The sequence below is a fragment of the Poecile atricapillus genome, chromosome 2 (genome assembly GCF_030490865.1).
Source record: "Poecile atricapillus isolate bPoeAtr1 chromosome 2, bPoeAtr1.hap1, whole genome shotgun sequence".
Classification (NCBI taxonomy): domain Eukaryota; kingdom Metazoa; phylum Chordata; class Aves; order Passeriformes; family Paridae; genus Poecile; species Poecile atricapillus.
This window is the reverse complement of record NC_081250.1, coordinates 46,812,303-46,827,631: the sequence shown is the minus strand read 5'-3', so window position 1 is coordinate 46,827,631 and position 15,329 is coordinate 46,812,303. Positions and strand designations below refer to the sequence as shown.

The following is a 15,329-nucleotide window of genomic DNA, read 5'->3' as shown; positions in this document are numbered from 1 at the left end:
ATCAGCAAGTGGAACACACGGATCTCAGTCAAATTATAACATCAGCTGTATAGTACTATTTGCTACCCACATCTAATGGTATATTTGCCTTGTTGTCTTCGCCACTGACACTGATTCTTTCAGCTCCCTCAAAACTGCACGTACAATTTCTTCCTCTCCCTTCATGCTGACAGTATTTAAACCCCTGTGAATGGCTCTCCATGCACCTCCATTCTAATACAAAAAGTCCTCTTTCCTATGGGTACCAAATGGAAAAATTCCCACTCAGACACTTATCCAGCGCAGCAACAGCAGCAGACTCCTCCCAGTACACCTGACAGTAAATAGAAAATGGATGATGTGCATCTGGGGCTTCCTCTGCTCTTCTGTTCTTTACTGTACTTCTGCTTGGCTGCCTGAGTACATTCCATTTGTCTGGGATCAGGAACTCTTCGAGCAGAGACTGTTTATTTTGAAACTCCTGTGAACACTGTAGTGCTTGATCTGTGATTGATGCTTCCAAGCTGTGGGGTGAGGCTGTATTGATCTGCCTTACCTGATGGAAAATACCACTGGCACATGAAGGAAGTGGCATAAAGGTCACGACTAAGATAAGAAGTAAAACCATTTATTACAGATGACTCGAACAGGAGAACCAGCTGTCAGCACTTCAGACAAGGAGTCACTGCAAACCTTCACCTCCTCACCTTGCAAGGATTTTTACATCACCTGTTACAGACCTGCCTCTTTGCATCAGTCTGCACACCCTGTTTCAGCTGACAGTAGTTCTTCAAACTGAACATATTTCTGAGGAGATGAGATTTAGGCCATGGAGTTAATTTATTTATGAAACTCAGGTTGAAGATTGGGCTGAGTAGTGCTCTGATTTTCCAGTTTAAACACAGGTACAACAGACACCAAAGGAGGATGTGGTATTGTTGGAAAATCATATATTAAACAGCTCTTTAGTGAAAAAGTGCTGTAATTCCTACCATAGCTTAGGGGAGTGAAAAAAAAGCAATAGAAAGCATATAAATATATCCTATATACACAAACAGTACAACACAGATGTCTTGCAAGCAGGGATTAGTAGCAGGACACTGTTATAGAAACAGCACATATTTTCCCTTGGGAAACTTAAACCCCCACAAATGTAGTCCATTCAAGACCACAGAGAAACAATGTGCTGGTTATGTTCATTTCCTTTCCTTCTTGCTGAGACGGACATTTTACAGACCAGGCTTCTGTACATTTCACATTCTGTTTAAAAACTACAAAGTCCTTGGATCAACATCCTTTTGTCTATTTAAAAAAAAAAAAATCTAAATTAATTCCTCTCCACCTTAATATTGTTATATTTCCCTTACTTCATTAAACTGGACAACATGAAGTTATTTTCACTCTTTACTGCAGGAGCATAATTGGTGGAGTAGTTTTAATAGAAAAACACAAGAGATACATCTTAAACTAGTTTAATTTAAACAGTTCCATGACAACAGCTGGAGACATACCTTCTGGGAAATACAGATGCAAACTCAGACTGGAAGATAAGATGGTGACATCAATGAGTTGCAGCTGCTGCATACTACTACATCTAGCAACATCTTTTTACATCAGAGTCAGACTGAGCCCTAAGACAAGCAGCCATCCATTTTCTTTATGGCAAACCACAACTGGACATTAAGTGGCAACTGAATTCTTTGCCACTCAACTCGCATTTTCTTATTTGTTGTTTCAATAGTGATTCCTGTGCAGGTCAGGTGCCCTTTCCCCTCCCATACACTACCTACCTGTGATTGCCAGCTGAGTAACAAAGTAGGTCATTCGAGATTTCCGCTTCCTCCTCCAGGTAGAGAAGAGCACAATGGCATTTCCAGCAATTGTGACAATAAAGAGAATCCAAAGAGTCACCAGCTGCTCTGTCTGCAATGGAAAGAACAGAAAAAAGCATATTGATGGGTGGATGGATAGACAGTCTCTTATCCTGAGACAAATGAGAATGGAAAGCAGGAGTGAAATTTTGAGTTTTGCCAATTGATTTCAACCATTTAGTCTAAAAGACATTCTTGGTTTTTTTCAGAAAATACTTAACATGCATCATTGCTAGTGATGTTCACTCCGGTTTGGTTTGCAGTGGCTGTATATTACTTCTCTCTTCACAAAACCACTAGCAGTGTCTGTATTCTGCACTTAGTGCTAAAACGAGTCAGCTCAGCTTTCTTGTGCTGCTCCAGCAAGCTGTGAAATAACCAGCTGCCTCACTTCATAAGGAATGTTGATAGATGGGCTCCTTTGGAGAAATGAAGGGAATAAATACTTCTCTTTTTCCCAACTTCAGTAAGTCTGGGTCATTCACAAGACCTGTGAAATTCAGACATTCTCTCCATGATCTAGATGTGCACCAAAACTGAAAAGGAAGCATGACCCACTAAAGAAAAGTGTAATTGTGTAGTGACTGAAACGTGATGACAAAACGTCCCCTAGTGGTGTGTGTACAAAGAAAACAAAGTAAGAAAGCTATTCGTGCTCTCAAAGCATCAGCATGCTCTGGCTGCAAGATCACACGGGTATGTGTCCACGTTTGCTTGTTTGGTGAGTGCACACCCAATCTTTTCATTCTAGCAACTGGGATGGGTTTTAGGTAATGTCAATGCAGTCGTTCAGGATCTTTCAGTTGCAGACAGCAAACCCACAATGTGAGAATTAGAGGAAGATGGAGGAGGCAGGTAAGGGCTGAGGCTGAGGAGGGGTGCCAGGTGCTGGCCCTACAGACGTGGCCTCAAGGACCTGTCCTGAGCAGGTTGGGGGAAGGATGCTGTCAGTAAGACCCCCATCTACCTGGCTGGGCTGATGGTGGACCAGAAGCCAGGGAGAACACTCATTAAAAACATTTGTAAGCCACTAGAGGTGAGAAGAAAACAGAGCTCCTTCTGCTTGCAAAGAAAATACCTCGCTGTGAGCATGGGCAGGGAAGGTGAAATAAAAGGAATGGAGCAAGGACATGGAGCTTCTTGCTTTGTAATTAGCCTTAGTGCCTTCTTGGCACTTAGCCTCACTCCTGGCCAGCAGTCATTGTCCCATCGCCCTCCCTGGGCAGTCTCTCCTGGGAACCAGCCTCAACTTTGCTCCAGGTAGGGAGCCACACTACCTTGTGGATCATGTGGTCATGCAGGGAAAGCAAGACCTGATGAGGAGCAATTTGATGTTGCACTCTGTGCCTGAGCCCAGAGATTTGTTTAAACAAACAATCAAGGTCATGTAGAAAAGATTTCGCTTTTCCCAGCATGATGATTTTCACCAGCATAATCTACCATTCACGTCATCTCACCAAACATTCCAAAGAGACACAACTATTCTAAATTGTCTTAGTATTGTCTAGGTAATAGCAGTGTCTCAGAGATGAGTCACCACCCATATCACCTACCTTGGGATGGGCTGTCTCCACTGAATATAGAGTGACCTAGATGAGACAACCTGTGTGGGCTAGATACTTAGCTTTTAGATTTAAAAAAAAAAAAAAATTTAAAAAAATCCATCTTTTTGGGGTATCAGCAAATCTCTTGAATTTCTTGGAAAAAAATTCCCTTTAAAATGTGTGGCAGAGATATGGTGAAACTATTTTTATGGGGATGCTTTTCTTAGTACAGGAATTGGAAAGAAATGTCTTTTTGAAAGACAATAAAATCATAAAAGATAAGATTTCACATCACTATTGACCTTGAAATCAATGATTTCTCCTCAGGGTTTGTTTTGTTTTTTCCATTTCAGAAAACATATTTCTCTCATAAAGAAAATTAAGGGACTGGACTTGCTCCCATTTTCTTTGATATAAAATCAGAAGATAATTTTCTTGAAAGGAATTATATTCCTGTATTATACTGATATAGATAGGACCAGAACAAGGATCTGATGCTCAAACCTTCTTATGATTCCCATGGAAGAAATAGCTATGGAGCAACAGAGGCTGTATTAGAAGGATGTTTCCCCATCATAGGAGCACAACACAAATGATCAGATTAAATCCCTTCTGCCAATTTAAAAGCAATGCCTAACAGTTAAACAATGTCTGACTCCAGAAATTAAACCAGACTGCAAAGATAACTAAAAAATGCAAACACTGAAAATAGAGGTAAGTCTGGAGGGTCATAGACAAAGAAATAAAGATGAAACTTCTATTAATATGTTTGTGGGAGCTGCCATTCAGACAAAAGGGGAAAATATCTCATTCCTGGGGATTAAGGAGCCATAACAATAGGCAACTTAAATCACTGCAGCCTCTCTCAGTCTGTGTTAACTTGCAGAATGAAAACTTCCATGATTATTAATGGGATGCCCACTGTGATAAAGGCCTTTGCAGAGCCTATGATTTGAATTCAAAATTATCCTCATGAATTGGAAACACCTACTGAGAAAAAAGCAACATGCTGTCCAACAAGGCGAAGTGCAGGACTGCAGTGCAGTGAGAGTAATCACATTTGGTTGGACCAGCCTTTAAAAAACCAACCCTCACACACAGCAGATGTGCAAAGTGCCCCAGAATATCATGGCATCACCCTGCCATGAGAGCAACAGCCACCAGCACTTTGGGATCAACACCAGGCTCATGTGCCTCTGCTCTAACCTTTCCACTGGGCCACGTCCACTCCTGGGCACAGTGCTTCAGGAGAGACACACAGAGGTGTTGTCATAAAGGATATAGTCAGGCAAAACTACCAAATGAATCAAGTTGCTAAATCCAGGAAAATCCAGCTGCAGGAAAAGATGAACATAGCCTTGAGGACACAAAAAGACTAATGTAGAAAGGTAAAGGACTAATCTCTTCTTTAGATCCACTGTGGACTGGACAAAAATCAAAACTGCAGTACAGAATTCAGGATGAAAATTTAAAAAGAAAAAGAAGGCTTTAAAATATATCATAGATAGAGAGACTGATTGAGGCAGTAAAACTTCCATCTGTGAAGGCCTTAAAAATAGTTATTAGATTAGAGAGATAGCTGATGGATCTTTGAATTTCACTCCAGCTGAATTTTCTCTAGTTTTATTCATCATCTTCAGGCTGTTTAGACATAGAAGTGCTTAATTTCATCTCATTCATCAAACAAAAATCCTTTCTTAATCAATCCGGGACAAGGTAATGTACAAAAAACATTCCTCAATAATATGATGTGCAAACATCAGAAGGATTCTGATAAAAAGGAAGATAATAATATCTCCCACACCTCTGTTGACCAGGAATTCTTTTGAAATGGGCATTAATAATTACACTAGATGAGAATGCCATGAGAGACTAGTGTCATACAGTAGTTATTTCAGGTTAGAAAAGCTAGAGATGCTGTTGACATTATTAAGGTCACCAACAAATGAAAATCAAGAGGATTTCTTTGGCTTGACTTGGGCCATTGCACACGCTGCTGTCCCACAAGGTTGCTGTATTTGGAGCATGGAAGTGCTTGATACCCAGAGAGCATATTTGTATTTTGCTAGGTTGCTCCAAGATTAAAACCAGTTTTAGTCAATGAAGAAAATGCCTCTTCATGGGTGAAATGTAAGCCAGAAGACATGTCTGAAGATTGTGTGCATTTTCCTTTGGCTACAAAAAAGGCTTGTCATTTTCCTTCTCTAATAAAATTTCTGAATCCAGAGGCTGGAATAAGTCTAACAAGAGGTGTATTCCACTTTAGATTTGAGGCAAAGATCACGCATGCAAACACCTTTAATCAAGAGCATAGTTAAAACCTTTTGGAGATGTTGGGTGGCATTCTCTTCTTCCCATCCTCCCCAGCCAACTTCCTGGATTTATCTTCTCTCAGGATTTGTATCCCTTTTGCAGAGGAGCACCAGCTGAGGCTGTAGAATGGGGATATACCCGTTAGCCCATCCCAGTGGAGGTGCTGTTCCTCATGTCGTGAGGTGCAAAAGCTTTTGTCTAATATTAGAGAAGTTGCCTAATAGAAAGAGAGGTTCAACTATCAATGGGCAAAGTTTATTTGTACCTGAACAGAGACTCAATCTAAAACAGTTTAGCTCTATCTGCTGAGGCTGCTTGAGAAACAGCCTGGAAAAAATAGGTTTGCAGGTAAGAAATGAGCAAAATAGAAAAAGAGAGGGAGAGATACTCCATGCCTGGAGTGGCTGACTGGCCTCTTAACATGAGGACTGCAGGCCTTTGGTAAATTCTTGGTCCTGCTGACCTAGTGTCTTTCTGCACCTTGTTCTTGGTCTCTTGGGTGAAGAAGAGGCATGATCCCTCTCATATCACAAGCCAGTAGCAGCTTAAGTCTCTGACCAGCTTTTTCTTGACAGTTGATAAACACTGGGAATACATAAATGATCTTGCCTTTGGTATATTTTAAAAATTATGGGGTTAGCATTGCAGCAATTGAGATTGTAAGAGGGATGCAATCATGGAGCAAGCCAAGCAATTTTGCAAGAGTGTTCTTAATATATAAGAAGAATATATAAATCCCCTTGTTAAATTGAGTAACTGTCATGCTCATGGTCAAGTTCACCACTAGTAGATTGCATTGCACTTTCTTGTAGGAGGCATAAAAAGAGAAAAATCTTTTCCCATTCTCTAAAAATAATCACATTAATTGCAGACCATTTAGAAAAATTGAGCAGTCTACATTAACATTTTTTTTTTTTTATTCTACTGTAGAAGATCTGGAACCTTGAACATTGAAAACTGAGAATGTTCATCAGGATGAATTTGTTAACATCCCCCATTTAGGATGGAAACTTAAAGCCCTTAAAAACCCTAAAAAAACAAGACAAAAACAAACCAAACAAAAAACAAAAACAAAAACAAACCCAAAAAAACAGGAAAATTAATTTTCCAGAGGCAGACAGGTGCCATTCAGTTTGACTGATTTCTGTCAGGGATTTATAATCAGCTTATCTCTAAGACAAATTGCATTTTGGACTGCAACACTGAAGGGAATCAAAGAAATATACCCATTAACCCAGTTAGGGAGTTTTAAAGGTACTGGCTAAACCTCTGATATAATTAATTGAATTTTTAAATAAAAAAACAAAGCAAAAATAATAAAACACCTCTTTTCCATACTGCCAGACTCCTCCACTGCAAAAACCTTAAAGGAGCCTTCTGGGGTCTAAGTACTGCCTACAATTATCTGGCAGGAGGGTGCAGAGAAGATGGAGCCAGATTCTTTTTGGATGTGCACCATGAAAGGGCAAGATTCCACAAACAAGTGTTGTAACATGGAATATCTTGGTAAGACATAAGGAGAAAAGTGTTCTTCATGAGGGTGGTAAAGCACTAGGATGGGAATCCAGAGACATTGTGGGATTTCCATCCCTGGAGATATTCAGAAGTTAAATAGACACTGCCCTGAGAAATCTGGCATCTTTTGGATTTGCTTTCAAGTGGTTGGTTCAGGTGACCTCCAGGAGTCCTTCTCTACTTGAATTATTATGCACACACACAAGTATGCATAAGACCTATTTTCTTAAGGAATATTCTTAAGACTAAAAGGTACTTAAACAGACATAATCAAATGAGTGCTTTGCACATGCTGCATATTATTTATTATATCACAGAAACATGAACAGCTCAGATCTTTCTGGAAATCTTTATGTAAATTAAAATTTGCTCTGCAAGTAAAGAGTATGGGTGTAAAGGCTACTGGCATGGGAATGGCAAAAACCTATTAGTCTCAGGAAAAATACTTTAAAAGTATAACATGGCATTTTTCTTATATTTATTTGAAGTCCTGAGATGACAAATTTCTGCCATGTGTGACCAACTTAAACTTTGGGCTTTCAGAAATGAAGTACGATGCCACTGAAGGAGTCATGACTATGGTTATGCTTACCACATACAAAATAAAGGTTCCTTAATACACAAAAAAAGAATGAACTTGAAGAAAAGCTGTAGGTGCATTTTGTATACTTTAATTGTAGACAACAGCTCTGACTGTCAAGCAGGAAAAAACTTAAGGGGCAACAAATATCTTACAAGAGGCACAACAAACAGAATACTTGGGCTAGAAGCAACCTTCACACAGCAAATCCTAACGACCTGAATGTGAAGATTCAGATGATTCAAGTCATCTCCTAATGCTCAAAAAAAGAAAAGCTAAAAAAAAAAAAAAAAAAGGCTGAAAAGCTCTTGACTCATTTGCTGATAGTCCTTGTCTCATTAAGAAAAAAACATGCTCAAACAACTGGGAAAGTCTCTGAAATCTTCAGTCTTAGTTGTCACAAGCAGCAGGAAGTTGTACTGTCCATCCCTGTAAAACAAATATCTTTCAAAAGAAAGCTCTCCATCCAGCAAGGCAAAACTGAGATGTTTCTACACAGAGTTCACACAAGATATTCCTAAAAACTTTGGGGGAAAAAAAATTGATTGACTCTTAAAAACCCAGGGAAATTCATGTGAAGGTAAGAAAGACTGGGGAGAAAAGAAAGTTCAGAGCTAAGTTTTCTATTTTGTCATTGAAAGTGTTTCCATTATGATTGAATTTGAGAGAAACACATTTGGGCAGGCAACAAGCCCTCTAGGAGTTCATTTATTTTTTTTAATTAGTGTGGCCTGGAATGGAGCCTGATTCAAAGTGCATAAACACCAGTGCAGCCCCAGGATTGACTCTGGGACTGCTGCTTTCTCATTTAAATGCTACCAATTGTGCTTGATTGCCCTCCTATCCCCAGTGCAGAGGCTGCCTCACTGAGCTGCTTTCTAACTGATTGTCTGGGTTATCCTCCCAGCCCAAGGTCATGGAACATTCTGGCAAACCTGGAATGCATTGCCACATGAAGCCTTCATAACTTATCAAACATGCTGGCAACAGTCACTTCCCAAGGAGTCCTTATCGTTGGAAAAAATACACAGCTGGAAGGAACACAAGTTGATTTTTTCTGTTCTGTTGAACTTGAGAAGCAGTTTTGTATGAGTTTGTGTCGATGTGGTATTCCACTCATAGTCTGTTATGTTTTTATGTGTTACATAGAGGAAAGATCTATAATATTTTCTTCCTTTCAGACTTAGGGAAACAGACAAGAGAAAGTCTATTCACTAAGGGCACTCTCTCATGGAAGGGGCCAATTTTGTTGTTAAGATTACTTTTTCATCTTTTTGAAATCAAGCAAAGCCACATATATATGTATAAATATATATATTTTGTGAACCTCTGTTTTTCTAAAAAACCTATTTCCTAGCTCTGGCTTCCATGGATGAGCAGGGTCCCTTCATTGCACATAATCTAATGCATGCTAGTTGCAGTGATCTTTCTGACCTCAACAGCTGAACAAGCCCCCACTCTGCCCTAAAATTCTGCATAGGTATGATGGTGACAGTCAGTAACAAATGTGACTAATTCAATTCTATCACCAAATAGTTCTTATTTGCCATTCTGTTGTGATTTGGTACAAAACAGATAATGAATGGGGGCAGTGCTGCTCAGTTATTGCAGGATGTTTTACCTATTATACTCTAGGAAAATTCCACAGAATTAGACAGATATTCCTGACTTAAAGGTCACCAGGAAACATAAATTTTAATGGTGTACCTCTCTATTTTTTTTTTTGTAGAATATTTTCAATGTGGAAAGATAGTATTAAGTCACCCAAAGGTCCATCCATAATTTTATGATTTTTGACAGCCCTATTTAAAATGCTAAAGTGTTGTTTTTCTTAATCACTTAAAGTGATTACTCCTAGTTGGCAAAGTTAAAATACCTCTAAAAATGTAAGAAAATTATACTTTCTAGGCATATTTATACAGGAGAGGCAGGCAGGTGCAAACCATGTGCCTGTGTGGAGCACAGGGACAGTAGTATGAGGGTTGCCAGTGTAGAACAGCCCAAATCAGCTGGCTCAGAGCTGCTCCTGTTGGGCTGTCGTACTGCCACATCACTTCTGTGTTGAGTTTAAGCAGCTGGATGAGGCCAGCCTGGCCACCAGCACTGCAGCAGCAGTTTCCCAAGGAGATCATTCTCAGTGCAGCATCTCAGGAACAGCAACAATCATTTCAGCATATTGCAGAGGCTGTGTTCAGGAGTCCCTGACACCTTATTTGTGTAAACTTAATCCTCCTCCTCTCCCCACACTGAAAGATCACAAAGTTACCTCTGAATTATTTGATATGTCTATTTTCTAAAATGTGTGATTGCATTTGCAGAGATTACTTCAGAAATTTGACAGTACCCATTATTATTTTCCTATTATGTATTCAATGATGGGATGCTCTGTGATATCTGCTTGAAAATCAGAATGAGCAATAGCATAATCAAATGCTTTTCAGGAGATAAAGTGACTCCTACATTTGGATGAAAGGATAGGGACATCAGACTGTGACTTCAGCAATCTCTGAGAACACCTGGAGCCAAATCCATGTAACTGGATAGTTCTACAAAACCTCTCGACATGTTGGTCTCCTCAGCCCTTTGCCAGTGATGGTAAACCCCGACCTTTGTAAAGAGCATTAGCTCCATGGATAGGCAGCCCATGTTCTTAGAGCTGTGCTTACCTGAGCTGGGTTGTGCTGTCCTGTTTAATATCTGAGCTACGTGGGCTAAAGCACACAGGTACAAGGAATGCTGCTATGTGGGGGGAGGACAGTCAAAGACATATGTTTAAAATCATTTGGGATGATTTTGATAGGCACACAGTTCCTCCTGAGAGCTGTAGCACTTCAGTGTCACTGCTGTGCTAATGCTGAATGGCACAGGGACCAGGGCTCATGGGGCCAGAGGTGTGTCAACATTTGCAGTGGTGATTGGAGTTCCCAACAACCTTGGATATAAACAACAAAACCTTTGTGTCCTGCTGCACAGGTGAGGACTCTACACAGCAGGAAACAAACTTGATGGATTCCCAGCTCTGCTGGGAGGTAGGAAATGAAGGTGGGGACACAGTCCACTGAGAAAACTCACAGTTGCCGTTCCTTTCTCTTTTTGAGCACTCCAACCTTTACTTTCCTTGCATAAAAGGACATCTCCTTTCTCAGCAGAGCTCTTAAAACAGAAATGATCCATACCCAATCTTTCTGAGATGACCACATGTTCCTACCATTGTGAAAGCTTCTGGGCTGTTTAGTATCTGCCAGGAGGAAATCCTTCCTCCAGCCCTGACAAAGCCTCCCAAAGCTTGTGCAAAGTTGGGCCAAAACTATTTTGAGATTCCAGCTTTTCTCCAGACATATTTCTGATTTTTACCTTGTCAGGCTTGCAGAGTTAAGAAGGTCCTAAATTAGAGGAAGGTTACAGGTATTTAGATGACTTCTGCTCTTTCAGGACTACTGTATTAGGCAGGTGCTGTTGATGCTTACTTAGAGCTCTTTTACACACGGATTAAGCACATATGGAAGAGATTGTAAAGGGATGTAATGAACTCTCCTTTGGCTTGGGAGGTTGGAGCTGTAATTAATACCAATTTGCACATCTGTTCTGAATTAGGTGCTGAAACAGCCAGCAGAATTCCTCATAGTTTAAGTCAGTAACCTACCTGGATACACCACAGAAAGGCACCCAGGAAGAAAGATGATCTGGGTTTTCAGGGACAATTTGCCACAGCAGCAAGACCTAAATGGCACTGGGAAGGAGGCAGCACCTTTGCCATGGGAAGCACCAGCTCATCTTGTGTGCTGAGTGGTGCATGGATACACCCAGTGCTGCCCCAAAAGCTGCTACTCTGCATGCCATGAGTCAATCTAATTAGCTCACGTGGCCCCAGATCAGACTTCATTAGCAGAGCTTTGGTGAGCAGCTGGCTCTACTGTAGTAACAACTACCAGAGGAAAATCTGCATTCCTCTAAGTGGAGGAAACGCTCCATTTTTGAGCTTAAATAAATCAACAAAATCCCCCCTGGCCTTCCCTCAAAAGACAACAAAAACCTGAACTGGTAAAACAGTATCTAACCTGAAACTGTGAAGGGTTTAGTTGTTAAGCAGAGGAATAGACAAAAGTTCAAATTTTTCTGAAAGAGAAGCATTCACAGCTCAGCCTTTAACAGGACATTCTGGCACTGAAATGCTCTAATGCACATTATTTTACTTTTGTCACGTTTCCACCACAGTATAACACAGACACTACCTGGGGTGGGTACTGGCTGTGCTTTTGCAACTTGGGAGGAAAAGAAGACACCAGCACATGCTCATGTAGTTTGAGCAGCATGTGAGATACCCTGGCAGCTGTCATTGGGTAAAATAATTAAAAGGTCATTAAGACAGACCCAGGGTGTCATTCCCTAGCCTCTGTTTATCAGTTTAGATCAGGTTTTCCTATGACTGCTTTGATAAGGTAGGTTACACCTGCACTTTCCCAGCAGAAATAGCTTGTGTGTTCTCTCTGCACCCTGGCACACAGGCTCTGGGGTCAGTCTGTATAGTGACCACTCACCTCCCCTGTCTTCACAGTCAGCCTATACACACAGCCTATATAGTGTGTTTGAAAATCCAAACCCTATTTGTTAGCTACCTTTTGAACACTCCACTCTGTTTTTCTAATTCCTTCAGCCTGTTCCAAACTTGAATTGTTTTAGCTGCTTAACTACAGCATTGTAAAGAGGATGATGATGATGCTGCTGCTTGGCTTGCTGAAGTTGGCAAGGATGCAGCCACAACATGAGCAGAGCTGGTGGAGGACAGCCAGCTGAGTCAACAGGTATCAGCAGCACCTTCCACATCTGAGTTTTACAGAGGGCTGAAATTACTGGCAGGGAGCCCTGTCTTCCCTGCACTGTAGTCATCAGAGCAGGTGCTTCCTCCTTCCTTTCCTACAGCTGCACCAGCTGTCACTCGTCTCTAGAGTCAAAATATTTCCATGCCTATCAACAGCTAGCAACTGATGTGAAATCAGTGAGCCTCCTTGCAAAGTTCATGCTACATGTGCCAGAGCCAGGCATCCGGCAGGGACTCAAGTGCAAGTCTAATGAGAAGCCCTCAGCTACAGAATCGTTTCCTTTAGCAATGGATGAGCATGCATGACTATCCTTGGTTTCCTAATTATTGTAATTTACTCAATCTCTCCTATTAGCGAGCATTTTTCTGCCTGGGGACTTTCTAATCATGGAATTAATTGTCACTTTTACCATTATAAAATACTGTTCCCATGACATTGTTCAAATTTACAGCCCTAACTGTGAAAAGAAGACAGGAGATAAAGAGAAAGCCGTTAAAATATTTTTCTTGTCCCTAATGATTTTTTTTTAAGAACATTTTAGGAGTCTAATATGGAGAGGGAAAAACAAGGAATAGAAAAAACAATTTTCACCCTTGAAATCCTAGGTAGGAAGTACTACTTTAGAAATTATAAGCAGCATGTTAAAAGACACCCTCATTAATTAAGACTAGCACTGTGGATCATCTCTTTATCAGGGCTGGGAACCTACTGTAATTCCACTGATTCCACTAGGATTGTGTCAGTTCACTACCAATCTCACAGATACAAAAATTAGTTTTGAATATATCCTCTTTTACCTCACATGTTGTCAAATGATATAAATGCCTGTATCTTTCCAGCTGAAATTGATCTCTTTGGTGCCAAGCTCCAGAAGGAAAAGTAGGATACTCCCAGTCAGATTTTTAGTGACTTGAACTTGTGCACCATACCATAACAGTAAAGAGACATGTGGCATTCAGAACGAAATTAAGCAGTAGCAACAGCCATAGAAATCTGAAGGAAATACGAACTTCAGAACTTCTCTAATCTTTTTCCTACGTTCACACATTGCTAGGGTGATGCTTAGTTTTGGAGATGACTGAATACACTTCCCATTGAATTCAACAGCATTCACTACTGAGTGACTCATCCAACGCATTCTTAACAGCAGATTTCAAGAGACACTGCAACCCCTGCTCAGCTTGCCAACAAACAAACAAACAAACAAATTAGAACTTGTCCCTCATGATTAAAAAAAATCCCAAACAACAAAAACCTCCTCTCACTTGTGTAGGATGCTTGTTACAGCTGGAAAATTGGAAAGAAATCCCTTATGACAAGATGATGCCTCAAAGAAATTACATATTAAAAAATATGTGTTAAAAATAATACAAGGTTTTGACTAAGGATGCATGTATAATTACAATACCTCTACAGAAAACCAGTACTGTCCTTTCTTGGAAGAGGACATGTAAAGCTAAGATATGTAAATCTGAAGTCAAATTTCCACAAGTATTTTGCTTTTCAGTAAGTGCCTCACATGCTGTCGGCTGTCTTTGCAGGTAAAAAAACCCACCAATATCTAGGGGAAAAAAAGTTCAACAATCTTAGTTGCCTCCCCATATATGCTCTGAAAATGCTCCAAAGCTGCAAGCATTTGAGAAAAGTAATGCACGCCTTAAAGTAATACCTTAAAGGAATAGTAAAAGGATCCCCACTCCTCTTCTGCCACCACTTCTGTGAAAGTCACCGTTTCAGTGAAGGTGACAAGGGTAAGATCCAGGCAGCCGGTGCCTCCCTGGGAGCTGCTGCTGGCTTCTGTGGAGTTGACCTCCATCACTGGATTTTGCTAAAGTTGTCTAGATGCTTGTTTTAGTAAGAGTTAATGCAGCCAGGCTTCTCTTGTAAAAGCGCAGCACAAAACCAGCTTCTCACTGGCTACCAGAGGTGTCGGGCTTCAGTGCAGCTGAGTGATACAAAAAAAAAAAAAACCAAAACAAAGCCAAGCTGGCATTCCTTTGAGCTTTCTTTTGTTACAACTCTGATGACAGCCATGCACATGCTCCTTCCAACAGCCAGGAATAAAGTCAGCACACATGGACCCAGCCATGTGCTTTGTCGACTCTGGATTATCTTGCACCTCAAACTGTTAGCTCTGGAGTCTGGCACACCTGTAAAAGCATGGAGCCCCTCCCTGCACTAAAACCAGGAGCCTGGGTATTCTACTCAGTAGCATTGCTTACTTACCTTAGCAGAGCTCACTATGATTTTGATTACCTTTAGTCTTATGGTATATCCATAAATAAAAGGCACCAAAATGCTCTCCCATATTTGCAAAACCCTATTAAGTTTGTAGGCTTAAGGTATCACAATTTCCCTGTCAATATCTACCTGACTTCCTAAACAGATTTCTCCCTCACTTTTGTTGGAGTGTGCAGCACACCAAGGAAGGCAGTGCTTTCTTTGTCGTATGGAAAGCCTGTCTGGAAAGGCACAGCTCCCTGATACTTAGAGGTTCAAGATTCTACAGAACAAGGTAATCAAATATCTCTCTCTTCACAGATTTTCTGGACACTGATCCCACATACCCTTTGTTTAAGCAGATGTTTTTACCCATCTCCAGCGGCATCACCCCAGCTCTACACCAAGGTGACAGATGAGAGTGTACTCCCCTTCCCTGACCAGAGCTCAAAATCACTGGGAAATACAGCCCTTGCTCAGCTTTGTG

At 40.7% G+C, this 15,329-nt stretch overlaps 1 protein-coding gene across 1 annotated transcript in view; it reads right to left on the bottom strand.

Annotated features, from left to right (window-relative positions):
• The window catches only part of NPSR1 (neuropeptide S receptor 1), a 55,542-nt gene extending 41,104 nt beyond the window's left edge, over positions 1–14,438 (bottom strand). The window contains exons 1-2 of the mRNA XM_058832780.1: positions 14,292–14,438; positions 1,770–1,902 (exon numbers count right to left, since the gene is read on the bottom strand). Of these exons, the coding sequence (XP_058688763.1) occupies positions 1,770–1,902; positions 14,292–14,438 (280 nt within the window). The remainder of the gene's footprint in view (positions 1–1,769; positions 1,903–14,291) is intronic.
• Positions 14,439–15,329: the final 891 nt, after the last annotated feature.